Consider the following 27,725-nt stretch of genomic DNA (forward strand, 5'->3'; position numbering starts at 1 on the left):
CCTAGGACCAGGGTTCCCATGATTCTCTTGTCCTGGGCAGAGGGTGTGATGGTGGCAGAGGCAGACCTACCCAGAGGACAGAGGTTGAGGTTTGTTCTCGGGCACACGGTGCTCCCTGGCACAATGACTAGGAACGAGGGGCTCGGCTGGGAGCCCAGAGCCTCTGGGGAAATATGGGAGAAAGCTGGGAGACGCCATGGCCAGCTCCTGGGTACCTCCGAACCCCAGTCTCTGCCCTGGAGGAGGAGGGCCAGGTTCTGTCTACCGAGAGAAGAGCCGGGGACACATCCCAGTTTCTGCAACAAGCTTCTCTGGATCAGCATTTGCAACAGCCAGGAATTGCCCAGGAGGGTGCTGTGGGTGCTGCGGCTCCGAGCGACCCCTGCTGGCCACACGTGGGATAGCGCCGCATCCTGCTCCACCTCCCAATTCAGGTAGGTTCCGTTTCTGTCCCACCCTACACAGCCATCACACAAAACCAGAGTCCTTCCAGGCCCTACCAGGTCTGCCTGTTGGGTGTTTCCAAACATTTTATCCTCTGGGATTCATTCTGAGACAAACTCTTAATAGGTAAAATCGCCCAGCCCCGTGATCCTCAGACCCCATGATCATCCAGGTCACCTGAGGAACTTGTTAAGAATCCTGACACCTCCCTCCCACGCTCCTTCAGATTGTAATGCAGTAGCTCCCGGTGCAGCCCAGGGAGCTGTATTTCTAGCAGACACCGGAGGTGGGGAGAGAGAGACTTTGGGCCACAGTCTGAGAAACTCCCCCCTGGTTCCGGAGCTATTTCTAAGCCACTCCCTCCTCGTTGTATGCAGGGTAAACTGAGGCTCAAAGAGGGGCAAGGAGCCTGGCTGAAGGCGTCCCAGACTCCAAGGGTCTGTGTGGGTCTCGCCAATTGTGCTCCCAGCCTATTCTTCCCGAGGCACCTGATTCCGGAAACTTGTGGTTAGGACCGTCCGCCAAGGGTACGGCTCAGGAGGACCAGTGAGGTTACAGTGATTGGCAGACGTGAAAAACAGGAAGGGCTGAGCCCATTTAGTGCTTGCCTGGGGCAACAAGGCCACGTGGGCATCAGGGACTCAGGTGCAGCTGTATCGAGCAGCCTCGTGGGGGTGGGTAGAGGCCAGTCCCGTGAAGCAGAGACCTCAGGCTGAGCCGACTGAGTCAGGTCCCTGATTCCAACCACTCTAGTCTGCCTCAACCCGGAGAGGGAGACTCATTCGGGGCGAGGCTGGCCCCCTGCCTCCAGGCACCAGGTTTGGGGCTTAGAGAATGTGGGACTAGGAAGTTCCCAGAAGCCTCGGAGCCTCAGCATCAATAAAGAAGGTCCAGGACAGCCACAGGGAGACTCCTGGGTCGGGGTGTGCCGAGACCGGCCCGGGGGCTCCTCGTTCTTCCTCCCAGCTGGCTGTGGCGTCCCCTCAGGGCCTGCGGAGACCCGGGGCCGCCTTCCCCTGCTCCTGCCGCTGGAACTCCTCGTGGGCTCGGTCCAAGTCCTCCAGCACCTCCAGCAGGCGGGCCGCTGCTTCTCTCTGCCCGGCCAGGGCATCGGGGCAGGCCCCTGGGCGGGAGACAAGGGGGGCCCGGGGGCTTAGCCAGGGCAGGGCAGGCTGCCAGATCCCACACCCCGTGGCTTTCTCAGGCTCCAGATCTGCCTTGTGCCGTGAGAATCCGTAGAGGTACTAGCACACACACACACACACACACACACACACACACACAGCCTTGGGCCTGCAGGTGGACACCAGAGTAGGGGGTGGAGGTCTCAGGGATTGCGTTGCAGGGTGTGGGCGATGTCAGAGCCTGAGAAGGAAAGGGACCGCCTTAACCCTTACCTTCCATGGCCCCGGAGTCCTCCCTGTCTGCCTCCGGACTTGAATCCGCGTTGAAATCCTCCAGGAATTTCATCCTAGAAATGGAGAGGGAGGAAGACGAGGCTGGTCCCTGCCGTAGGGATTCTCCGCTGGTTGCAGGAGACATTCAGGTTCTCACTCACCAGCACCACCCCCATCCTCATCACAGCCCGTGTCTGTAGAGTCCCGGACACTAGTCTCGGCCCTTCGCATGGGTTAACTTATTCGGTTATCGCAAAAAAGGACCCGAGGTAGGTGCTTACTGTCACCTCCGTTTACCGATGATCATGAGACACAGAGAGGGACATAACAGCATCACAGCAGTCATCATTCATCGAAAGCTACCTACGTGGCTGGCACCTACATAGGGCTGGCTCTATCTTATATTAGCGCATTTGACCCTAAGGACAACCCCATGAGGCAGGTACTATTACTAACCCTAGTTTCCAAGAGTGGAAACTATGACCCAGAGAAGGTAAGCAACTTGCCCGCGACCACACAGCCAGCACGTGGCCAGGCAGGGATTTGAACCGGCGCACGCCAGCTTCAGAACCCAGTCTGTAATGAGTTGGGACAAATCTCTGTCGCTGGATAACAATGACCAGGTAGGGGAAGGGGCACAGCTAAGGTCTGGGCCAGTGTCTCTGGAGCCCCAGGTGTTAGAAAAGATGCTAAGATCCAGGGATTAGGGTCCACCTGTGGGTGCTTCCCCACCCTCACCCTGAGTTTGCCCTACCCCCTGTCCCACCCTCAGTGGGTGCGCGTGGGAAGGATGACTAGTTGAGTAAGGGGGGCCTCGGTGGGCAGCTGGCCCAGCTGGTCACGGGGGTGCAGCGGGATGAGGGGCACCCACCTGAGCTGGTCCCGCCCCAGGAGCAGCTGCCGGTACACCATCTGGGTCTCAGCGTCGGGGTCCAGGGGGTCACTCCAGTCTCCCAGGGTGACGGCCGAGTGTGTGTGGCTGCAACCAGCAGCTGAGGGGACACGGCGTCACCCATAACCCCTCATCCCCCACCCCCACCCCACAAGCCCCGCCCCTTCTGCCTCTATTTCCAGCCCTGTGGCCTCCACCCTCGCCCAGCAGAGCAGTGGCCTCACCTCTCTCCTGCCTCCCCCAGTTGAGGCACCACCCACGCAGATCCCTTTTAACCCTTCTGCCCCTCCGCCTCTGGTCCAGGCCTCTGCTCCCCTTTGCTCGCCTTAACTTAACCCTTACCTTACATCCTCCCTTACTCCCTCCTTGAACCCAGCTTCCCTGCTCCATGCCTTCTTTCCTCAGGTCACATCTAAGTGGCGCTTCCTCCAGGAAGCCCTCCTTGATTTACCCCCCCCCCCACCCACCCATTCTTGGGTCCCCCAAAAGCCTCATCCTGGCACTTCTTAGGAAGCTGTATTACAAGCTGTCTGGTTATTCGCTTGTCTCCCTTGAGAGCAGGCCCGGTGGCCTGTCTGTGGACCGCTAGATGCCTGGGTGCGCAGCGGGTGCTTTGCAGGAACACACCCTGCATTTAATCCTCACAAAACGAGGAGGCAGGCCCTGTTACAACCGCCTTCCACCCTTCCGGAGCCCGAGGGGCACAGAGAGGTTCGTTAACTTGCTCCTCCGTGTGGCTCGGGAGCCCCGACGGCTGATTCGCAGGTGGGGCGGGCGCGTGGTGCAGGCTCACCGGAGAGCTCCGCCTGCAGGCAGCAGGTCCAGCGCGCGCCGCGGAAGGCCCCGGGGTGGCAGGTGGCCAGCTTGTCCGGGTTGGGGGCGCTGGCCTTGCGCAGGGCCGACAGCCACTGGTTGAGGTCGTTCACGTTCTGCAGGGCGCGGGGGTCCTGGGTGAGGTGGGACTCGGGGGACACCCTGCTCACCCCCACCCCCACCCCGGCGGCGGCGGCGGCGCCTCACTCTGCACTGGAGGTAGGTGGTGTGCAGCGTCCCCGCGCCGTCCTGGGTCACCACCTGCATGACGTGCGGCAGCTGGAAGGCTCCCTCGTCCACGCGCTCCACGGCGCGGATGTGCGGCACGGGGATGGAGGAGCGCACCTGGGAGACGGGGATGTGGCGGGTGGGCTGGGAGCTGAGGGGGCGGGGGGACAGCTTTCCTCTGGGGGCGTGCACCACGGGCTGTCCCCACTCCGCTGTCCCATGACCCCCTGCGCTCTAATTCACTGACAGCTTCCCTGGGCCTCCGTGTCCACCACCCCCACCGCCATCCTCCTCCTCCTCCTCACCCTGACATGCGTGGCCCTTGGGATGCGGTTGTAAACACTTGGCATTTACCAACGTGTGCGGGTCCCTTACTCTCCCCCCGGCCATGTGCAGATGAGGAAACTGAGGTGCAGGAGGTCCTTCGCCCGGTGGGGCCAGACCTGGGTGCACCCAGGGGGTGGAACTCCAGCATCTATGCTCTACGGACCGCGTGGAGACACCCAGGTGGCCCCTCGCCGCCGCCGCCGTGAGCTGCTGCTTGTGTGGTGGGCACGGAAGGGGGCGGGCCCAGCGTGCGAGTCTGTCTGTGCGGACCTGAATGGCCGCCCCGCGAGGGCGGGGGTTCTGTCTCATTTGCCGCTGCGTGCCCTGCCCGTGCCTGGCCCACCGCCCCCTGCGCAGTGGGAACTCGATGAACGTGTAACGAATGGGTGAGAGTGAGCAGGTGCCCGGCTGTGTGTGCCCAGCAGCCGGGCACAGCCCTCTCCGTGAGCAGATCCGATGGGACGGGGGTCTCCGTGGTCCGTGGGCAGAGACCTGGCTGGGAACAGCTGAGGGCGGTTAAGCATCGGCGTGTGTGTTTGTGTGTGTGTGTGTGTGTGTGTGTGTCCACGTCGGGGAGGGGACGTCTGGGGAGGAGGGGGGTGCATTCTGGAGAGTGTTTGCTGGGAAGGGTGTGTCGGTGCGCGCCTGTCCCCGGCCTGGGCCCTCACACCTGGGCCCACGGGTGTGAGCAGAGCCTGGCCTGGGAATCTGAATTGGCCAGGTTGCTATGGGGCCTTGGGCAGGTCTTTGGGTGCACAGGCCGCCCTGAGAGGGGCCACCACCGTGGGGAGCACTCTGTGGTGGGCTGCAGGCCCACCTGACACTCGGGACTCTTGGCGTAGGATAGGGTCTCCCCGCTGAGCCAGAAGTAGCGCTTCTTGAAGGCGAAGCGTGTGGCCAGGCCGCCGGGCTCCTCCTTGCGCTTCAGCAGGTAGCCTTCCCGGACGGTCACGGAGGGCGGGACCAGGGCCCTGGCTGGGCCCTCAGCCTCTGGGAAGAGGGGAGGGGGCCGGTGAGCCTTCCCATCCAGGCTCCGCGCGGCCAGGGCCTCAGGGATGAGCATGATTCTCGGCTCCCGCAGAGGCAGGAGTCCGCTCCCTCCATAGGACCCGGTGTCACTGATGGCGGGGCCTTGGCTCCTCTCTACCTGTGGGACCTGCCGGCAGGGTCGCAGGCAGCCAGCAGGGGGAGCCATGCTGTACGGAGTCAGTGCAGGGAGATCCCGCCACTCCGGAGTCCAGTCCTCCCCAGCACCAGAGACTGGCCACACCCGGGCTCCACATTTCAACAGGTTGCTCCTACGAGGCTTAGACCCAACTCTCTCGTGACCTGGGCCCCACACTGTGACATGGACTCAACCCCAACGCTGCTTAAAACTGCCCTGCGGCTCCATGTCACTCCAAGTCAAAGCCAAAGTCCTTCCCACTGCCTACAAAGCCCCCACACCCTGGCCTCTCACCCCTCCTTCCCTCCCCCGGCCCCTGGCCCCATTCACTCTCCTCCACTGGCCTCCTCATTGCTACTCTCCGTCCCCACCTCAGGGCCTTTGCACATGCTGTTCCCGGCCTGACACTCTTCCCCAGGGTCCTCGTGGCTTGCTCTCCGTCCTCTTTCAGGGTTTCGCTTTTGCTCTAGCGAGACAACTTCTGGCCACCCCCACCCCCCAACATTCCCTCCCCTCCTTTACGGTCCCTCCTTGGCCCCTGTCGCTGCCTAAGACACCACGATGTGCTGAGTCATCTTATTTACAGCCCGTTGTCTCCACTGGAATAAAACTCCCAGGAAAGTGGGACTTTCTTGCTCACTGCCGTTTCCCCAGTTCGTGGAACAGTGACCTATCCCATAGTAGGCACTTTGTAGGTATTTGTCGATGGCGTGAACACTACGCCAACAACCCCCACCTACATCTCCATGTTGGCTGGAATGGCACAGTGGGTGCCGAGGAGATGTTAGTGGACGGACTAGCTGATGCCCAAGTCCCACAGGCTCCGGGCTGGGGTGGGAGAGGGTTAGAGGGAGGGCAGGACCCAAGGGTCTAGGGGAGTGAGTGACAAGCCAGACGTGGCAGGGCCCCCAGAACTCACCGTCCTCCCCATCCACGTCCACCAGCTGGTCCAGGAAGTCCCTCACGCGTAAGATGCTCTGCATCAGGAAGGGGTGCAGGGGGGCCATCCACAGCTCCTTGCCCTGGCCCAGCTGCTGGCCCAGGTTTCCGATGCTCTGCACAGCCTGGAGCAAAGAAGCAGGGGGTCCCAGGGTCAAGGTCGCTGCAGGGGAGGAGTCCTCTGTGGACCCAGAACAGAGCCCCCAAGTCCTGGCTCCCACGTCAGTATTCAAAAAAGAGGTCTCACAGCAGCCTCCGTGTGGGCAGACATGCACCCCAAAGCCCTTATTATTCTGTTCCCTCCTGAGCCCACACCCGGGGTTGCCTGATCCTATCGTGCGTATCTGGAGCCCATCAGAACCTCAAAATGTGGCCACTTGGCCAGGGAAGGCCTAATTCATACTAAGGTGTAAAGGACTACTAGCTTGCTTCCCACTCTCCTCCTGGAAGCCTAGGTTTTTGTTTCCAAAGAGGAAATCAGAGAGTGTAATGGGTGCCTTCCCCACCCCCCCTTGGGGATGAGAGCTAATGGTGGCATGTCAGGCGGGTATTTGGGTCACATTTGGGTCTCCTGCAGGCCTGGCCTCCCCTCTCTGTCCCCGCCATGCTTCCCCTCGCTCAGCACCCCCAGGACAGGGCCTCCCGTGCCCGCACCTTGGCAAGCAGCAGCAGTGAGCGACCGGTCTGGGGGTCCGCGTGCTGGTCCCGGAGGTCAAACAGCTTCGGGGTGAGGATGGCAGGCGCAAAAAATCGCAGGAAGAGAAAGCCGCTTATGGCCAGGTACTTGACGTCCTGCCGAGAAACAAAGCAGGTGAGGGCCCCGCACCTCTACCTCAAACCCCTCCCCTCCCCTGTGGAAACGGGGGACGTGAAGGGGACGTGGTCCGCCCCGGAGGCCGCTCCTTTAGGGCCTCGGTGTGTTCCCTCTGGAGAATGACGCCATAATACCAATTCTGCAGGAGCAGACGCAGCCAACCATCCCGAGTCCGCTGAGGTCGCTGTCCCATGAAGGGAGTGTCATCATTGTTCCCATTTTACAGCCGAGGAAGCAGAAGCTCAGAGAGGCCAACTGGCTTGCCCAGGGTCACACAGCCGATGAGCAAAGGAGGCAGGACCCAATCCCAGATCTATGATTTATGACGGTGAATCGCAACAGGCCAGCCCCTTCTCCGTCCATGCGTTTGTCTACCCTGCCCCCAGCCGGCGTTTCACCCCCGTGTTACGGAGGAGGCCACGGAAGCCCAGAGAGGGACGGCTGCTTGCCCGAGGCCTCACAGCAGGAAGTGGCAGAACCAAGCCTGGGCCCAGGCGGGATGTGAACTCCCATCTCTCCACCACACTCTCTTCTTGCATTCCACACTAGCTACTGCGGGGCGCTCCTTTAGTCAGGAACTGAGGCCGAACTATCCCATGTAATCCTCAAACATCCCACTGGGTGGGAACCATTCTCTCCTTTTTCTTTCTTTTTTTTCCTTTTTTTTAATATATTTTATTGATTTTTTTTTTTGATTTTTTTTTTACAGAGAGGAAGAGAAAGGGATAGAGAGTTAGAAACATCGATGAGAGAGAATCATCAATCAGCTGCCTCTTGCATACCCCCCAACTGGGGATGTGTGCCCGCAACCAAGGTACATGCCCTTGACCGGAATCAAACCTGGGACCTTTCAGTCTGCAGGCCGAGGCTCTATCCACTGAGCCAAACCGGTTTCGGCTCTCCTTTTTCTAGATGAGGAAACTGAGGCTGTCTTGTGGGCGCCCACAGCCCCAGCCTCTGCCCTGTACAAACTGTAAAGCGTGGCCTGTCCATGCAAACCCCGGGCCTGCCCTCCAGCCCCCTGGCCCCACCGCCCCCCCCCCCCAGGTGAGGCTGGTTCCCCCCGGCACAGCGGAGGGTGTGTCTCCATCCTGGGTGCGTCTGGCTCCCCCCAAGCCACTCCCCACTCGCCTCTCCTCCTTAGCCCGAGAGGGTTCCGGAGCGTATTTAGGGGCCGTGTTCACACAGGAGACAAGGCCCTCCCTGGTGGGTCCAACTCCCTGGCCACAGGGAGCCCTGCCAGGGGCTGGGGACCTGGAGCCACCCCTCCCTCCCTCCTCTGGAACCCTGCCTGCACGGCCCCCGAGGGTAATTTTAGCCTTCAGCATCGGCACGTGACTTCCTCCTTTTTGAGAAGGAGGAACAGGTGTCAGGGAGGCAGAGCTAGGGGCTCCCCTGACCCCATCCAGACCTGCGGGCCTGAAAAAGTCCCTGCTCCCCGCCCACGGCCTTTCCCACTGCGGGGTGAGAACTGGGTATGCTGGGGTGTCACTGATCTTGGCTCCACCCACCCTCAAGGGTCAGACTTTCTGGGGAGCCCGCCTCCCTCTTTCCCTCCCTCCCTCCCTCCGGCCTCCCTGCCTGTGTCCCACTGAGCACCTCTGCCAAGAGCCCGGCCAAGCGCGGCGGAAAGCAAGCCGCGTCCCAGTCTGGAGGCCACTCCTCAGCTGGGGCAGAGTGAGAGGACGGAGACGCCCCAGCCCAGCCGGGTGGCTGGAGGCCAAGGCCCTCTCCCCCTCTGGGCCTCAATTTCCCCATCCGTAAACAGGAAGTGGGGAGCAACGCGGCACAAGTCGAGAGCTCTGAGCCCGGGCTCCAGGGACGGGCAGCAGAGCGCTTTAGCGCGGCAGCCGGTTTCTGCCCGCCAGCCTCTGCCCCTGCCCTGCCTCTCCACGTGACCCTGCACACGCCGCTGCCCGCCCAGCCTCAGTCTCCCCGTCTGCCCCACGGGAGCGCCCGCCCGCCCGGCCCACCTTGTGCTCCTCCCGCGGGAAGCGCTCCTCCACGCGTCGGTACAGCTGCTTGAAGGCGAGGCGCATAGCGGGCGGGCAGCGCCCCACCGAGCCCACGATGGCGTCCACGATGGGCCCCAGGTAGCCCATCAGCAGCCCCAGGCTGGCCTCCCGCACATGCTCCTCCGAGGCCGAGCCCTTGAAGGAGAGCCTCCTGGGGGAGCAAACGGGGGGGGGGGGGGGGGGAGGGGGGACGGCCTCAGAGCCCAGCCCCTGGCCACCCTCCACCGGCCCCCGCTGGGCTCGGACAGCACCCCCCTCCCCACCTTCCCCCCTCCCCACCTCTGCACCTCCCCACCCAGCTCCTGCCCACCCTCCACCGGCCCCCACTGGGCTCAGACAGCGCCCACCTCCCCACCTCCCCACTTCTGCACCTCCCCACCCAGCCCCTGGCCACCCTCCACCGGCCCCCGCTGGGCTCAGACAGCGCCCCCCTCCCCACCTCCCCACCTCCCCACCTTCCCCCCTCCCCACCTCTGCACCTCCCCACCCAGCTCCTGCCCACCCTCCACCGGCCCCCGCTGGGCTCGGACAGCACCCCCTCCCCGCTTCTCACCTCCCCCCCTCCCCACCTTCCCCTCTCCACGGCCTCCCCTCCTCCCATTCCCACGGCTCCGTGCTGCTTCTTACACATTCTTGTCTGGAGCCTTTGTGCGTGCTGTTCCCTCTGCCTGGGACACCCTCGTCCCCACAGTCCGCTTAGAGGTCACCTCCTCCAAGAGGCCACCCCCTTCCTCCCCCATCACACATCCTCCCAGACCCTGAAAATGCATCTCAGCCTGGACACGCCAGGCGCCTGCTGCCACCCCAGGGCCTTTGCACTTGCGGTGCCCCTGCCTGCACGTGGCTTTCTCCCTCCCCTCCTTCACGTGTTTGCTTCAATGCCCCCTTCTCTGCGAGGCTGTCCTGGCAGCCACCCCGACAGAACCCCGCAAGCCCCTCCCCTGCTCCCGGCACTCCCCTCCACACTCCCCGGCTTCCTCTTCCTCCACACCGATCATCAGCGGAAGCTTCTTCTTCAGTTTGTGATCTGTCTCCCCCCCTGAAGAGGGGTCTGGGCCCATGTGTCTGTCCTCTGCTGTGAGCTGTGTTCAGACCAGGCCCGCACACAGCAGGTGCTCAGCGATTGTTTTGTGGAGCAGATGAGGGAGCAGCAGTTTTCCATCTGCAGTGATGTTGCTCCTTCCTTTCCTGTTCCCCTCCAGGGGAAGGGTCTGTGTCGCCCCCTCTCAGACTGTGGCCTCCGCAGAAGCCAGGCTGGGGGTTCCCTGCCCGCCCCCCGCCCCCTCCCCCCCCCCGACCCTGCGTCCTGGCCCTAGGGAGCGAATGCCTCTGACATGGTAGCATCTAATCCTCATGGCAACCGGATGGACAAAGCAGCCCATTTAACAGATGAGGAAACTGAGGCTCAGAGAGGTCTCCTTGCAAACCGGGCAGAGTCGAGATTAGAACTCAGGACTGCCCCCTCAGGCTTGGCTACTACCAGGTGCTGGATGCCCCGGCTGCATCCTCACCAGGTATGCCTGGAAACGGCTCTGCCTTGGGGCTTCATGGACCGACCCTGCCCTTGTGCTCAGGGCCTGGGTTCGAATCCCTGCTGTGCAACTTCCTTCCCACGGTGCAGCCCCGGGCAGGCGGCCTCCCCTCTCTGAGGCTGTTTCCTCACCTGGCAAAAGGGGTCCTGGTGCCCGCCTCCAAGCTGTGGGCAGCACTTGCTGGGCAGGGCCCAGGATAAAGGGTAAGGCTCTCTCCCGTCCTCACCATCGTCCCCGATGGGCTGCCCAGCCACCAGCCTCATGGCCTGGCGGGAGCACACCGCCCAGCCTGGCAGGAGTGGGGAAGGGTCCCGGAGAGAGAAGAGGAGCCCACGGAGGCGTGGACTGACCCAGCCACTGCCCGGCATCCTCCAATCACACCCAGTGCTCCGGGCCCGCCCTGCACGCAGGCCACGCAGGGCCCCGCCTCTGCACACAGGGCCAGCAACGCTAGAAATCAGAGCCCCGTGTGCTCGGGGAGCAGCAGTGACCTCGGGGCTGTGCGTGCATAACTCAGCTCATCCTCACAGCCACGCAGGGCGAGGGGACTTGCACGCCGGTGGTGGCAGAGCGGGGGTTTTTAACCCAGGGACCTCAGATTTCCAGTCCTGCCCAGAGTCACTACACCAGGCGGCGGGCATGAGGACGGAGGTGCCGCAGGGGAGACTTTGAGGTGGGAGGCAGAGCTGCGGGGGGTGGGGGATGCGGTGAGGGGGGCAAGGGGGGCGGGGAGGGGTTAGCAAGGGGCACAGGCCCGGCCTGACAAGGCTCAGGGACAAGGGGGCTGTCGGGGGTCAGGGTGCCCCCCTGCCCTCAGCTCTGCTCACTTGGTGCGACCCAGGTCCATCTTGCTCGGGTCCAGCTCAATGTACTTCTTCTCCTCGAAGACGCGGCTGATCACCGGCTTCAGCACCTCGTGCAGGTAGGGCATGCCCACGAGCTGGGGGCGGGGAGCACCACACGGGGTGGGGCTGAGGGCGAGGCCGGGGCGGGCCTCTGAGCTGGGGGTAGGGGCCACCACGCAGAGAGAGACTCAGAGCAAGGCCAAGGCATGCCCAAGGGCTGGATGGGGGCAGAACCGGGCTGCCATCCAGCTGAGAGGCCAGGCACCTGCCGCCAGCTCCCCAGCTCAGCTGCCCACTGCCGCCTGCAGCCAGCCAAGCTCGGGGTAAACCCTGGAGGGAGGGGTGCCCCTGGGGAAGCTGCTGGGCCCCGCAGGCCTCCGCCCACTCACCTTCATGAACTGCTCCATGGACTTGGACGCCAGGGAGTTGGAGCGGAAGAGGGTGTTGGGGTCGGCTGGGAGGGCAGAAGGAGGTGTTTTCTGGGATTGGGGCGGGGGGATGATCCGCCTCACCCCCCCACCCACCCAAGGCGGAGGTCAGGGTGCTTCCAGCCTCGGGGATTGAGGAGACCCCCAACACCAGCTCCGTCCACAGCACGGAGTTCACAGCCCAGGGTGGTTAAGCAAGCTGCCTGCGGCCACACAGCTCAAGAGTAACAAAACCACACATGTGCGTGCCCGCGCGCACGCACACACACATGCACACACACAAACGCGCACACACACATGCACACACACAAACGCCACACACACACATGCACATGCACACACAGGAGCCCTGTCCTCTGCTGGAGCACCCCTCTCCGTCCCCAGAGACCCTCTGCAGGCTCATCCCTGGGGGAGTGCTGTGCGGGGGTCTGTGGGCCACTCACTGGTCCGCGCCAGCTCCCGCCGGGTGAGATAGTCCAGAAAGGGCCCGGCCAGGCCCTGGCCGAGAAAGAGCTTCGCCAGCTTGGTGGCCAGGTCCTGGCGGCAGTCCCCCGAGGTCAGCTCCTCCAGCACCGCCAGGGGGCTGGACACGTCCTCCTGGAGGGACAGGCGGCAGGCGAGCTGGCCGGGGCCCGGGACTCCGGAGCAGCTCAGGCAGGTTTCCCTGAGGCTGGGCGGCCAGGGTCCAGGTCCTCCCTCAGATCCTCCCCCAGGTCTTCCCCCAGATCCTCCCCCAGATCCTCCCCCACCCTCTCCCCCAGGTCCTCCCCAGCCCCTCCCCCAGGTCCTCCCCCAGCCCCTCCCCCAGGTCCTCCCCCAGATCCTCCCCCAGTCCCTCCCCCAGATCCTCCTCCAGATCCTCCCCCAGATCCTCCCCAGCCCCTCCCCCAGGTCCTCCCCCAGCCCCTCCCCAGCCCCCGAGTGCGTGCTGGTCTGACCGCCCACCTCTGCCGGCTGCAGCACGGACTCCATGAGCAGCTCCAGGAGTGGCCGGTAGCACCGGGAGGGCAGCACCCGGTCCTCCAGGAGGCGCACCTTCAGCCGCAGGGCACCCAGGCTCCCCCTGGCCGGTCAGAGCACACGTATGTACGGATGGAAGCACGGATGGGCCGGCGCAGTGATGGGCAGGTGGGAACACAGGTAAGGAGCATGGGTGTTTGCAAAGCAAGGTGCGTGTGGGTAGCTGTGAAGAGGCGTGGCCACGTCTAACGGGGTGTGAACAGTACCGACAGGGTCTCAACAGGCCCGGACAAGCACAGAACAGTGTGGCTGGTATAAACACGTTCACACAGGAATGGACAGTGTGAACAGTGAGCAGGCGTGGAAGAACCCAGGGTTCAAATCACATATCCACAAGGTGTGAACTGACATGTTCGCAGGTGGGTGAAAGGTGAGTGCGTTTGGGCACGTGTAAACACAGCTGAGAGGCATTCACAGGCCACGTGTCGCATGAATGAACAGCGCGCCATGGTGATGGTTTGTGGGCTGACGGGGGCGCCCATGAGGACCCGCCATGCGCTGAAGGTGGTACCCAGAGTGGTTCCGATGCTTACCCAGAATCCTCCTCCGCTCTGGGAAAGGGCAGGAGACGGAACCAGCCGTTGGGGGGGTTCTGCTGCAGGACCTTGGGGGGGAACTCCACCTGTGCGGGGACACAGAGCTTCGGGGAGCCCCGCCCAGCCCCGCCTCCGGAGAAGCACTCGGACTGCCCGCCCATGGTGGGGTGGCATAGCCTGCCAGGGGCCACGTCTTCCTCCCCCTCTGTGTCCCATCATCACAACAGCAGTGACACTCCCTCCCTGAGTCCTAAATGAGGAGCCCTGCCAGGGCACTGAGGCCTCCAGGGACATTTATTTGAGGGAACTGAGGCTCAGAGAGGTGGAGTGACTTGCCCAAGGTCACACAGCGGCTGGAGACCGCATGTCAGATTGGGTGTGTTTTCAGCTCTGTTCGGGGACACCATTGCGTCTATCACAAAGCTTAAATGCCCCTGAGTCCCACCCCCTCTTTCAAATAACTTTATAGAGATATAATTGTGCCCCATAGAATTCACCTATTTCAGTGTATCACTCAGTGGCCTTTAGTAAAATCAGACTTGTGCTAACATCACTACGAACTTCAGAACATTTCCCATGAGCCCCCCAAAAACCCTGTACCCATTAGCAGTCACTCCCCAGCCCCTGACAGCCACTAGTCTATTTTGTCTTCATAGATATTATTCATCAATTCTAAACATTTCCTATCAGTGAAATCACATCACGTGTGGGGTTTTTTGAGACTGGCTTTTTTCATTTAGCGTGTTTTGAAGATTCACCCATGTTGTAGCATCTGTCCGTACTTTGTTCCTTTTTTAAAACATTTTTTAAATTGATTTCAGAAAGGAGGGGAGAGGGATTGAGAGATAGAACTATCATTGATGAGAGAGAATCATCGATGGGATACCTCCTGCACGCCCCCTACTGGGGATGGTGCTCTGACCAGGAATTGAACCATGACCTCCTGCTTCATAGGTCAAAGCTGAACCACTGGGCCACACCAGCCGGGCGGTACTTTGGTCCTTTATGTGACTGAATGCTATTCAATTGTAGGCTATAGCACCTTTGTTTATGTATTCGGCTGCTGTAGATAGTTGGGTTGCTTCCGCTTTGGCTGTGGTGAACAATGCTGCTGTGAACATTCAGGTACAAGCTTTTGTGTGGACATGTGTGTATTTGCATTTCTTGGGGACAGACCTAGGAATGGAATAGCTGGGTCACGTGGTAACTCATTCTAGGCACCGCCAGCATTGCATGACCAAGCCTCCCTCTTATCTGCTCTAATCTTGGCTCCTTTTAAAAACGAGCGGCCCTGCTACACCTGCACTGCTATCAAAGGCAGGAACAAGCCGCCCATTGTACAGATGGGGAAACTGAGGTTCCGAGAGAAAAACCTTGACCAACCCCAGTGCTTCCAGGAAGAGGAGGTAAAGGCTTAGATTCTGGAGTAAGAGAGGCCTGCACTCAGACCCCAGCTCTGCTGTTTCTTAGTCATGTGACCGAGGGAAAGCCACCAGCCTCCCTCGGTTTCCCCACCCCGGCCTTGTACAGTGGCCTTGAGGGTCCGTGAGGTTATGCTGGAGAAGCACTCAGCACGGGGCCAGCACATGGCCATGCCAGGTGCCCTCATTGTAGGACTAGAATATGGGCGCACCCGTGACCTTGGCAGCTTCCTGCACCTTTGAGAGCCTCAGTCTCCCCAAATGTACAAGGAGCAATAGGACTCCATTTCCCTAGACGTCTACCCTCTGAGCCCCAGGGTACCAGCCCACCTCCCCTTCCTTCCCCCTGGGAGGCAGGGGGAGCCGTGGAGGGTGCTGGAGGGGCGGGGCGCTCACCATGCCCAGGAAGTCGTTCTTGCCCACCATGTCCCAGTCCCAGAGCTCCACCCGCAGCGGGGAGGGGCCGCCCGGCATCTCCCGCAGCTCCAGCACCTCGTCCCAGTGCGGGAAGCGCGTCTTCTTGATGGTCTGGGGGAGGCGGAGGGGGTGAAGAGAGCGCTGACTGGCACCCCACACCCGACGTGCCCCCCCCTCCCTCCCAGCTCCTCTCCGCCACTCACCGAAGTCTCCAGGCTCTGGCTGCCCCAAAACACGCGTGCAAAGGGGTCTGATGTGCCGGAGATGTCTCGGGGGGCCAGGTCCCTGGGGGCAGAGGAAGACAGGAGTGGGGGCCGCAGGGCCCTCAAGGACCAAAGCCCACACTGGACTTTGGAAAACAGAGTCAGGGCAGACCATTCGGGTGCCACTGGTTTAAACTGATAAACTGCTCCACAGTAGGGACCCTGCGGGGAGCACCCCTCACCATGCCCATCCTATTGACTAACGCTGCCCTGTGGGGAGGCACTAGGAATGCCCCTATTTTCCAGATGAGCAAACTGAGGCACAGAGAGCTCAGGCCCTGCCTCACGGAGCCCAGCAGACGAAGGTGTCATGGGGCGGGGAAAAGGAGCCGCTGGATGGGAGACCAGAGGCCAGGAGCCAAAGCTTTGTTGTCTGGGCAACACGGGAATGAATAGCCACTCCCCCTCCCTCAGCTTCAGTTTCCTCATCTGGAAAACACGAGTAACAACAGACCGACCTCCGGGGGCCAAGAGTAAAATGAGATGACGCGGGCTCAGCCTAGCAGCTGACGAGGGCTCAGATCAGTCACTCATTCAACAAACACCGTGCCCACACCATCCTGGGACCCAAGAAAAGGATGAGACAGAGACCCCTGCCTCTGGTTGTCAAGACAACCCAAAAGTCTCATCCCAATGAGCCTCCCCCACTCCTCCTTCCTGAGGTCCCCCAAACCTAGAGACACCACCCCCAACCAGAGGAGCTTCCTCCTGCTGCTCCTCTCCCACCCATGCTCAGCATCCAAAGCTGCCTTTGGTTTCCTAGGAGCCAGCCCAGTTGCTAAGCGACAGCAATCGGTCCCTTTCCTGTTGCAAGAATCCTGCACAGCCTTGTGGCTGGGGAGGAGGCCCTGGGCGAACAGCAGATAAGGAGCCCCTGTCCCATGCTGAGTCCTGCCTCCTGTCCCCGGCCTCTCCTCTCCCTACTCCCCTCCCCACCCTCCGCCCCCAGTACTCCATCCAGACTCCAGGGATCCCCAGCAGGGGACAGAACTCTGGAGGTGGCGGGAGAGACACAGAGAGGGCAAGAAAGGGCTTAAAGTCACACAGCAAACTAGAAATTGAGATGCTCCCCAACCTTGGCAAGAACCAGCCTAAGCCAAAACCGGTTTGGCTCAATGGATAGAGCGTCGGCTTGGGGACTGAAAGGTCCCGGGTTCGATTCCGGTCAAGGGCATATACCTTGGTTGCGGGCATATCCCCAGTAGGGGGTGTGCAAGAGGCAGCTGATCGATGACTCTCTCTCATCGATGTTTCTAACTCTCTATCTCTCTCCCTTCCTCTCTATACAAAATCAATAAAATATATTAAAAAAAAAAAAAAAAAAAAGAACCAACCTAAAAGGGAAGGTTGGGGGAGTAAGGAGTGGGAGGGGGAAAAGGCAGAAAGATAAGATGGGAGATAAGAGGGGAATGGGGGTGGGGTAGTTAAGGAAGCAGAGTAATGGGGGGGCTCAGAGAGGGGGGATAACAGAGTGATACGCAGGCAGGAGGAGTGAGGGCTACGCCATGAGCTGGAGGGTCACTGTGGGGTTTGCTGGTCCCGCATCTGTCTTCCTCCCCGTGATTCCTCGGCAGGACCTCCCCTGCTCACCCCCAGCCCAAATGATGTCTTCCGAGCGGACCCTCCCTCCACTCCAGGAACGGTCTGTGACTCAGGTCCGACAGATCAGTCCGTGTAACTGACTCAGACACAGGCATATGCCGCAGACGGAGCCGGTAAGACATGCTCCCAAAACACTGGCTGGAAATGGTGAGCGACCGAAGTTCCTTTTCAGCCGGGGCTGCCAGGCTGTTAGGATGGCAGCGGAGGCTGCGGGGGCCAGGGTTGCCCCGCCCGGGGAAGGACTTGGAATGAAGCTAACACACAAGACATCTCAGGAATCTGTGTGCAGGCAGAGTCCCGATGTCACCCTTCGAGCACCTGGATCCAGCCATGCCTGAAGCCACATGTCATTCATGTGAGAGAGTCTGCTTACGTCCATGTGAACTGGGTGTCTACTGCTTACAGTCTGACGAACGCACCTCCTCGCTCCTTACAGTCTGGCCTTTAGTGGCTGGTCCCTGCTCATTCTCAGATCGCCGCCGATACCCCACACCGGTGGTCGGCAAACTGTGGCTCTTTGGCCCCTTGAGTTTTTAGCAAAGGCCAGCTTAGGAATACCCTAATCCTATCTAATAAAAGAGTAATATGCAGATTGACCATCACTCCAACACGCAATATGGCTCCCCCCGTGTGGTCAAAGATCCCGCCCCCATGTGGACACAAGATGGCCACCACAAGATGGCCAGCAGGGGAGGGCAGTTGGGAGGCACCAGGCCAGCAGAGGAGGGAAGTTGGGGGCAAACAGGCTGGCAGGGGAGCAGTTAGACATCAATCAGGCTGGCATGGGAGTGGTTAGGGGGTGATCAGGCTGGCAGGCAGAAGCAATTAGGGGCAATCAGGAAGGCAGGTAGATGAGCAGTTGGGAGGCAGCAATCCTGAATTGTGAGAGGGATGTCCGACTGCCCTCAAGGGGTCCCAGATGGGAGAGGGTGCTGCCAGCTGGGCTGAGGGACACACACACACCCCTGCCCCCGTGCACGAATTTCGTGCACCGGGCCTCTAGTTAAGTTAATAACCATGTACCTACCTATATAGTTTAAGTTTAAAAAAATTGGCTCTCAAAAAAAAAATTTCAATCATTGTACGGTTGACATTTGGCTCTGTTGACTGATGAGTTTGCCGACCACCTCGACCCTACCTGGCCTTGAGCACATGGCAGCGAAGACAGCGGCCCCGCCCGTCTTCCCGCATCTGCACAGCCAGGTAGATCTCGCCCTGCACCTCGGCATCCGGGTCCACGGGGCTCAGGTTAATCCAGCTGTCGATCCCTGGAGGGCACAGGCGTTAGCATTTGTTAGGCGCCTACCACGTGCTCGGCGTTGTGTGTGCGACGATCTTGGATTGTGAATTCGTGTTTGTTGGACCCCGTTCCGTGGGACACGGAGCGTGAGGGTGCTTATCCCTGGAGAGGAGCGGTGCTTCTCACTCCAGGCCCCTTCCAGGGTCTCGCTCGAACGGGGAAGCCTTGGGGTCAGCACCGCCTGCCTTCGCCCTGGCTCAGGATTTAGCCTGTGGGCTGCAGATGCGATCCTGACATTGACTTTCGGGGAGCTCCTTCCTTATTCCCTCGCTGTGGCTCCCCGCTCCCCGTTACGTTTTGCTGACGATCGGGGGGGAGGGGGGGCGGGGGGGCTGGGAGGAGAATGCTGGGCAGTTTTCCTTCTTTACAGCAAGTCCAACAATGTAGTATTAGGAACCGCATGTAATTCGGGAGCCCACTGGCACGAACAGGAGGGCCCTTCCGAAGGGGCAGTGCCCGGGCTGCCGGAAATGCAAGTTCCACTTCGCCTCTGTCTCCACTCCACCCCCCAAGCGCGGGACGAGTCAGCTTCCTCTCGCTTGCTCATGGCACCGACTCCAAATGGATCTCTCAGCCCTCCTCCCGTCCCACTGTGCTCCAGCATCCACAGAGCAGCACAGAGACTTTCTGGAAATGTGTCTCATCTCTCTTGTCAGTCTGTCCTTCTCCGACATGGCTCCACTCTCTCTCTTTCTCCACTGTCTTGCTCAGGGACTATCCATGGCTCCCCAGTACCTCCCAGAAAAGGCCCAGACACCGAGGCCACCTCCAATCAACCCCCACACCATACTCCGCCTGGCCCCGCCCACAGCTGGCCCTAGAGGAGAACCCATGGAGAGGGGCCTTCGCCTCTTTGCTAAAGCACCTCCAAGGCCCAGCTCCTGCCCCTTCCTCCAGGAAGCCTTCCTTGACCACCTGCGCACTCCTCCTCAGCACCGTCATAACAGTAATGTTCCACATCCCGCCACCCCCACATTCCTGTCCCGTTTAAAGACAGAAACTGAAATTGTTTCCCACGGAGGGCCCTGTGCTCTTCCTGACACTTGCTCTGCCCTCGCAGCGCCCACTCTGAGCACAGCCAGCCCTCCTCCCTCTGCCGGCTGAGGGCCGGAGCCCCTCGCCCACCTCGGGGGTCCGCGGCGATGGCCTCCCTGCTCAGCGAGATCTTGCCGATGATGTCGTCGTGCCTGTGGAGAGGGGGCGGGGAGGGTCCCGGTCAGGAAAGGGGCGGACATCCAGGGTGGGCAGGAAGGCGGGGACTTTGCTTTGGGGTGTCCGCCTCCCCTCAGACGCCCAGGCTCGGGCCCTGGCACACATACCCCACCGTGTCCTCGTCCAGCACGTAGAAGGCCAGGTGGTGGAAGTCCAGGGGCAGGTGCACCGTGTACTCCTCCCCCCAGAAGGGGCTCAGGCTCCGCCAGACGGTTGCCGTCCTGCAAAAGGGGGGGGGGGGGCCACAGGGGGCTGCAGGGACTTGGGCCACACAAGCTGCAGACACCTGGGCACCCAGGTCACATGGGTGACGCGCGCGCGCGCACACACACACACACACACACGTACACACACACTCCCACTGGAGTACACTGAAACAGACACTCATAGATACCACAAGGAAGCCAGAGACACAGACACTCATATGCAGCCTCAGAAACTTCTAGAAATCTATGCTTTTCTACATACTGACACATGTAGACATGCACAAACACACACAGTCACACAAACCCACAGACACACTCACGTACATACACAGCAGATACACATATAGAATCACACAAACATAGTAACCAACAACACGCATGATTCCATCTATCCGTCCATCCATCCATCCATCCATCCATTCATGGGGTGCCCAGGCATGTGGGTTCTGGGGAATCAGAGGAAGAGACACCAAGGCCCATGCTCCCTCCGAGCCCCCTGAGCCGCCAGGCGCTCTCCTGAGCTCTGTGGCACAGTGCGAGTCCTGTGCTGTCGTTAGTGCCTGGTTGGGTGTGGGAGTGGGGGCTGGAGGGGTCCAGAAAGGCTTCCTGCAAGAGCTAGTCAGGCAAAGTGGGGAGAGAGGATGAGGACGAGCATCCCCAAGGGCTGGGACAGCACGTGCAAAGGCCCTGAGGCAGGGGTGAGCGTGGCCCTTTTGAGGAACAGGGCGGTGCTGGTTGGAAAGGGAGGAGGAGTGTGAGGGGCCAGAAGACTGAGTCAGCAGGAGCCAGAGCACTCAGTAAGCAAGGGGGAGCCACAGCAGGGTTAGGGGCCAAGACAGGCTCAGGCTCAGGCACAGGCACACACGGAGCATCTTCACCCCGACACCCCTGCAGACCCACTTCCCTTTACCCAACAGAGAACAAAGCGTCTCCGTGCTCGGTGAGACACACCCACGTGTATGGCTGCAAAACCTGGCTCATACACCTGCCGCTCCCATGCTTCCTTTTGCACACTCTTCCCCCAACAGAGAGCGTGAGTGTGCCCACACACACACACACACACACGCACCACGCTCTGCCCCCTAGCCCAGGCACCTCCATCCATTGGACACTTCTCCCTAGCCCTGCCTTTCCCCACTGGAAGCCCCTCCCCAGCCCCTGAGGTAGGATGCTTCTCCGAGCCCAGAGAGGGGGGGACAGCAGCCTGCTGTGACCCGAAACATCAGCCTGTGGGCTTGTGGGGAAGGGGGCAGCGTGAGCACAGAGAGAATGGGGGGGGGCGGTCAGCTGGCTGGGGTAGGCTGACCTTCCCCCATATGGGCTCCCTGCCCCCAGCTCCCAGTCCATCTGGACCGGAACCACGCCAGCAGCATCCTGAATCCTGCTGTCTCCATAGGAACGGAGGCCTCAGCCATCCACCCACCCACACCCCTCAGGCCTGCGGGGGCTGAGAGCTGTCCCTTGGCCGGCCTGCGGGGGTGGAGACCAAGCATGACCCAGCCCCATATCCCCCCACCCACACCCAGACTCCCTCACACATCAAACACCCTCACACCCTTGCGTATGTTCACATGGTGCCTATGGACCCAATTAAGCAGGCAGCGGTGCACACGTGTGTGCAGGGCAGGCCGTTGGCGGGCCACCCATGCACACAGACCACACACAGGGACACGGACATCTGGACACCAGCCCCCTGACACCCCTATGGACACACGGGCACAGGCCCGCTGGGCGCAGGCGCGCACACACACACCCTGGTGCCCGCAGCACCCAGCAGGCAGGCCCGGAACCAGCCAACTCAGCCAAGCGTGAGATGCCCGCCCCCGGGGGAGGCCACCATAGGAGGCACGGGCTGGCGGCCGCTGAGTCAGCCCCGGGAGCCAGCAGGGACATGGTCAAGTCCAGGGGGAAGGTGCGGGCCCGCTGGGGCTGGGTGGGGAGGGGACCTGGCATGAGCGTCACCCTCCCCAGTCGGTGCCCCTTTTCCTGGCGGGTTCTTGTGTCTGGGCTCCCCAGGGCTAGAAGGAGCCCCTCCCCGGCCCCTGCCCTGCTCGCCTCGCCCTCCCACCGGCCTCCACGTCTCACCTGGCCACCACCTCGTCGTCCACCTTCACGATGCAGTAGGGGTCACTGCTCCCAGACCTGCGGGAGGAGGTGGAGGAGAGGGCAGTCATGGGCGGGGACCCCAACCCACCTTCCTGTCACAGGAGGGTGCCATGGAGGCCCAGAGAGGGGCGGGGGCCTGTCCAGGGAGGGTCACGCGGCAAGTCCAGCTCCGAGGCCGGGGACCAGCAGGATGTCCTGGCTGCTCGGCCTGCCCACGGCGGCCCGCAGAAATAGAACACGGAGGCCCCGAGCAGAGGAAGTGCAGAGGCCCTGTCCCAGGAAGGCCGAAGCCAGCGCGTGCGGGGGCGTCACACCTGCTTCCCCACCTGCCGGCTGGGGGGCCCTGGCCGGCCCCCACCACCCTGTGTGGCCCTGGCTCCTCTGCCTGAATCAGGAAGAACGTTAACATGCACCCCCTGGGGCAGAGGGGGAACTAAGGCGCCCGCGGGGCAGGCAAACCAGGCGCCCCCGGAGCCTCGGCCATGAGCTTGGCCTCGCTGGTCTTTCGTGGCAGCGGGGTCCCCCGGGCAGGGCACACACGTTGCTCAGCCATCAGCAGGGATGGAGCTCAACAGCTCTCAGGGCAGACAGGCCAGGGCACCCCCACCTCCAGCCCCCACCAGCCCGCAGGATCCAAGCCCAGGTCCAGAGGGCTCAGCGCACAAGCTCTGGGCCAAGGCTGCCTCCAGCCCAAACGGCCCTCCCTCCACGCCCGGCCCTCACCCTCTCTCTCTCTGCAACCTCCTCTCAGTCCGGCTGGTCCCCGATCCACACGTGCCTCAGGGGTTCCAAGGAGCAGGGACGTGGGCACCGGGAGCTGGCTCCAACCAGAGGCTTGTCTGCCTGCTGAGCGCCCCCTCTCCCCCCCTCCGCGCCTCGGTCTCCTCTCGGGATTCCTCCCTCAGCCCCCTTTGCTGGGCGCTCTGGTGGTTCACTGCTCCATCTGGTCCCCGCCCTGCCCCTCTCAGCCTGGCCTGTGTCTCCCAGTTCCTCTCTAGGCCCTCCCCTCGGATCCCCCTCCCCTGGAGTGCCTCCATTTCCCCTCCTGGCTCCCGAATGCCCGAGGCTGGGTAACCCCCTCCCTACATCTCGTTTCTCTCTCTCTCTGGGCTCTCTAACCCTGAGCTTCTTTCAAGCACGCTCCCGTTCCTCAGTTTCCCCGACTGCGGACGTGGGCTGGATTCTCACCAGCAAAGGGCTGGGAGACACGCCCCCTCCCGTGAACCCCGCCTGACCCCCCCGGGCCCTCATGGGAGCCCAGCTCACATGTCAGCTGCAGGGCACTGACGCACGAGGGCCTTATCGGGCTCCTATCAGGTAGGGGCCAGGGCGGGAGGGGGCTGCCGCGCTGACCCGCCGTCTCTCCGGAGCCTGCCCTCTCCCACGGCCGCTGCCCCTGCCCAGCGGGAAAGCAGGCCCCGCGGCCCTGGGGTGTGCGTGGGAGCGGTCAGGCTCCACGTCCCGGCTGCGTGACCTCAGGCAAGCGACCTTGCCTCGCGGGGCCTCCGTTTCCCCATTTGTAAACCAGAAGTGCTAACAGGAGCATAGGAAACGCCAAGCGCACAGGACCTGGTCCCTCGTCAGCCCTCGGTGACTTACAGCTACTGCTCTTATTATTTTTGCTGTTGTTGGTCACCCTCGCCGGAGGGTGTTTTTCCCATTGATTTTTAGAAAGAGTGGAAGGGAGGGAGGGAGGGGAAGAGAGAGAGAAACATTGATGAGAGAGGGACACACTGACTGATTTGCTTCCCCACAGGTGCCCGGACTGGGACCGGTGGGAGGGGGGGGTGGTCAAACCTGCAACCCTGTTCCCTGGACCAGGAGTCAAACCCTCGACCCTTCAGTGCACAGGTCGGTGCTCTAACCACTGAGCAACCGGCCAGGGCACAGCTGCTATTGTCAATGATTGTAGTCGCTCTAAAGTCATCCTCTGAGTCTTCCTCTTACGCCCTGACATCTGGGGAGGATACAGGAAGAGTCCAGCCTTTCCCTTAGGAGAGGGGCGAGAGAGCACGCCCTGGCTGAGTCCCCGCAGGCGGGGAGATCCCAGCATGCTCTGAGGAGAGCGCCCATGAAGAAAGGGAGCCAGCCAACAGCCAGGGAAACTGAGGCAGGGTGGCCAGATCCCCAGCTGGGGCTCAGTGACTCCCTACCCTTGCCCGAGGGCATGGCCGTGGCCCAGGAACACGGGGAGGAGGGTGGCACGGGAGCCACGCGTGACTCAGCTCCCTCCCAGGCGGGCAGATGGCGCTCCCTCGAGGCCCTCGCCAGCCCCCATCAGCCTCCAGCCTTCCTCCTGGCTTCCCTGCCCCAGCACTTCCGGGGTCTCTCTCCCCGAAGGGGGGGGGGGGGCGGCTCGGGGAGGACATCTCAGAGAGAGGGACCCGGGGCTTGTCCAGGTGCTGCATTCGCACAGCGAGCCCTCGCCTCTGTGGGGTGCAGGGCGGTGCTGGTTGGGGGTGGCTGGGGAGGATGGAGGAGCTTCTAAGCAGCACCCCCCTGGACACACCACAGTGTTGGGTAGGCGGCAGGTGGTGGAATGGAAGGCGGGGTGCTCCTTGCTGGCGGCCCGCCGCTGGGGGAGGGGGGCAGAGCCAAGGCTCAGAACCCAGGTCCCAGCTCACCTTGGCCGCGGGGTCAGTCCTAGCTGGACCTCCACCCTCCCTGGCCAGGGCTCCCATTACACAGATGGGAGATGGAGACCCAGAAAGAACCAGGTTCAAGGTCAAACAGCCCAAGTCCTGCCAAGGATCCCAGCCCGACTCCAGGTGCTGACACCCTCAGAACCCTCTCTGGGCTCCAGGCCAAGCAGGAGGGGGACCCCTCCCACCGTCCTGCTGACTCGGCACCTGCTGGCTCAGCCCAGGGGAGCCCAGCCAGGGCCCAGTACGAGGGGGTCCACAGGCTCTCCAGACCCAGCACACCTGGTGGGGAGGAGGTGGGGGGGGAGTAGCTCCTCAAGCCGCTCAGCATGCAGGGAGGGCCCACACTGGCTGGGAGCTACTGGCTGGGGAGCCCGGGGCTCTGGGTCAAAAGCACCCGTTTCCCCCAAGGCTGGTGGGTGGGCTGGCCATCTGGCGACACTCTGCAAATCCACACCCCAGATGCACACGGAGGCATGCTGGGCTACCTGCACCCCCCACCTTTTGTTGATAGGAACCTACCCAAGCCTGCAGGGACACCTCCCCCTCCTCCTCCCCCTCCCCCTCGCTTCCCCCTCCTCCCATCCCTACCCCCTCACTCTTCCCCCATTCCCATCCCCATCCTCCTATTTCCCAATCCCATCCCCATCCCCCTCTCTCTCCCCCTCCCTTTCCCCCCTTCCCCACCCCCTCCCCCTCCCTCCATTCCTATCCCACTCCCCCTCCCCCTCCCCATCCTCATCCCCATTCCCATTCCCCAATCCCAACCCATCCCCATCCGCGACAGAATCCGCTCCCATCTCCCGTTGACGCCCTGTAAGACCCTTCAGTACATCCCAGGATCAAAGCCATCCATCCACCCTTGTTGGGTGGGGGGCCAGGGCGGGCATCTGGGCACGGGGCAGCCATGGGCATGGGACCTCTCCCCCCATGAAGGTGTATCTGCCTCCACACACGGTATTTGCGTCTCAGACAGGAACCCGTGCCTCGTTCCCCGACACCCCCCCCCCCCCGGCACGCGGCATGGGCGCCCCCACCCACCCCACCCCGCGCCCCGGCCGCCCCTCGCGCCGCCGGGAGTACTCACACGTCCTTGGCGGGCAGCGCCCGGCCCTCCACCACGCGGACGTTCAGGGAGCTGATCTTGGCCATGGCGCCCAGCCCCAAACTTTCAGGGCGGGAGGGAGGGCGCCCAGGTTCCTCCGAGGCCGGACCGCGGGGCACGGGGTGGGGGTTGGCGGCGAAGAGAAGAATCTACATGTCACCACCAGCTGCACGCCTGGCGCCCTGTCCCGGGGTCCCGGCGCCCCCGGTCCAGGACGCGGGTAGCTGCTGGGCTGGAGGCGTTCGGAGGAGGAGGAGGGGGATCGGTGTCCTCGGAGGGGACTCCCTCCCTCCCCGCTCCCCCACGGAGGATCCACAGGTAGGATCCGCGTGCGGAGCAGGTGGGGCGCGCAGGGAGCGCCGCCGCCACCGCCGCCGGCTTTTGCCTCAGAGTCTGCAGCTCCTGGTGGGCGGGCAGGGCGGAAGGGGGCGGCCCCGGGCCCTCCCCACAATCCCGCCTCCCCCCGGCTCCCCCCCGCCCGCAGGCCCCCGGGCCCCGCCGCGCGCTCTCCGCCGGCGCCCCAGCCACGCGCACCGGAGCGCACCGGCCCCGCAGACCCGGGCGCACCGGGGCCGGGACCGTCAGGGGGCGTGGCCTTCGGCCGTGATGGGCGTGGCCAGAGGTTCCTGGTGAGTTGGCATCGGGCTCAGAAAACGTGGTGTGTCCCCTGCCTGGCCTCCCTCCTGCACCTTCCCGTCTCCTCGGCCCGCCCCTCCCCTCCTACCATCCCGGCGCCGCCTCCTCCCGGTCTATCCTCCCCACCACCACCGCCCCTCCCTCCCGGAGGGGTCGCCAGAGAGAGTGGTGGCACGTTCCCCGGGGGGTCCGTTAGATTCCAGGGAGGGGCCTCCGTGTCCCCTGCGATCTCTCCGTTTCCAATGAAACCCAGACGGTGCGAGCCGCCGCGCCCACGTCACTGGCCGGCGCTGCGGGGGAGGGCGCGCGGCCGGGGGAGGGGCGCAGCCGCTGCAGCGAGGAGGATAAAAGTCGTTTACGATGTTTGAACACCTCCCTGTGCCAGGCACTGCCCTCAGCCTGGCGGGCTTAGCTCATCTTCGTCTTTACAATCGCTCTCTGGGCTGCAGAGGGTCGTCCCGTTACCCCCACTTGGTGGGCAAAGAAACGGAGGTTCAGCTGAAACCGGTTTGGCTCAGTGGATAGAGCGTTGGCCTGTGGACTGACAGGTCCCAGGTTCGATTCCGGTCAAGGGCATGTACCTTGGTTGCGGGCACATCCCCAGTAGGAGGTGTGTAAGAGGCAGCTGATCGATGATTCTCTCTCATCGATGTTTCTAACTATCCCTCTTTCTTCCTCTCTGTAAAAAATCAATAAAATATATTTTTTAAAAAGGAAAAAAGAAAGAAACGGAGGTTCAGAGGAATGGAAGAGCTGCAGGCAGGTGTCAGTCAGCAGCTGGTTTGCCTTTCTGGATAGGAATCCTGGTCGCTGCACATGTGTCAAACACAAGGCCCGCGGGCCAAATCCAGCCCGCCAGGCCTTGCAATGTGGCCCGCACCGCGCTGTCATCACTGCACTCCGCTGTCAGTTTATGACATTGTCAGTTTATGACTGTTCAGTAAACCATTCGGCCCGAGATTTAGGCTGGATTTTAGATTTTGGCCCCTTCTCTGATTGAGTTCGACACCCCTACGTGGGGTTGGGCAACCTGTTCCGAGGGGGAACACGCAGCTCGCCCGCAGGGTTTGGGGAGGATTCGGTGAGATAAAGCGGATGCAGGTCTCAGAACAGGGTTGTCGGGAGCTTGGGAAGCTTAAAAAGGTGTTTGGTGTTACTATGGCGGTTCTTCCAGCCCCAGCTCCAGTGTCACCTCTCCTGGGCGTCCTCCAGGATTTCCTCAACAGGCAGAGATTTTTTTCTTCTTCTTCTTCCCTTTCTCTCTGCTCCTGCAGCTCCGAGTTTGTACGTGTATTCAGGTTTTAAATCAGATAAGCGGTCGGGGAAGGGCCTGTCCCAGGGCAGGTACTTACACACACTTTTTTCTCCCCGTGAGTTTCATTGTTTACCTGCTTAAGGGCTCTTAGCAGGGCTGGTGCCC

At 62.1% G+C, this 27,725-nt stretch overlaps 1 protein-coding gene across 1 annotated transcript; it reads right to left on the reverse strand.

The window, feature by feature from the left end:
- Positions 1-37: 37 nt before the first annotated feature.
- Positions 38-26,357, reverse strand: RASAL1 (RAS protein activator like 1). Its single transcript, XM_084868285.1, has 21 exons — positions 25,652-26,357; positions 21,902-21,958; positions 19,718-19,831; positions 19,524-19,585; positions 18,237-18,366; positions 15,437-15,518; positions 15,213-15,344; positions 13,393-13,481; positions 12,785-12,902; positions 12,283-12,436; positions 11,801-11,865; positions 11,394-11,506; positions 8,993-9,185; positions 6,860-6,997; positions 6,186-6,330; positions 4,919-5,091; positions 3,754-3,891; positions 3,527-3,662; positions 2,713-2,833; positions 1,842-1,915; positions 38-1,567 (listed from the first exon to the last, which is right to left on the reverse strand). Exons 1-21 carry the CDS (start codon positions 25,714-25,716, stop codon positions 1,428-1,430), a joined length of 2,439 nt encoding a protein of 812 aa, XP_084724411.1. The 5' UTR covers positions 25,717-26,357; the 3' UTR covers positions 38-1,427.
- Between the last annotated feature and the right edge of the window lie 1,368 nt (positions 26,358-27,725).

Source organism: Pipistrellus hanaki, assembly GCF_964339955.1.
Source record: "Pipistrellus hanaki genome assembly, chromosome: 19".
Lineage (NCBI taxonomy): Eukaryota > Metazoa > Chordata > Mammalia > Chiroptera > Vespertilionidae > Pipistrellus > Pipistrellus hanaki.

What these genes read in the sequence shown, in the direction of transcription:
- RASAL1 (XM_084868285.1), bottom strand. Translation starts at nt 25,716, where the DNA reads ATGGCCAAGATCAGCTCCCTGAACGTCCGCGTGGTGGAGGGCCGGGCG. An exon ending in TGCCATGTGCTCAAGGCCAG is followed by an intron (nt 15,519 to 18,236) that starts GTAGGGTCGAGG and finishes CTCTGCCCCCAG; the next exon opens with GGACCTGGCCCCCCGAGACA. An exon ending in CACTGCTGCTGCTTGCCAAG is followed by an intron (nt 6,331 to 6,859) that starts GTGCGGGCACGG and finishes TCTTTGCTCCAG; the next exon opens with GCTGTGCAGAGCATCGGAAA.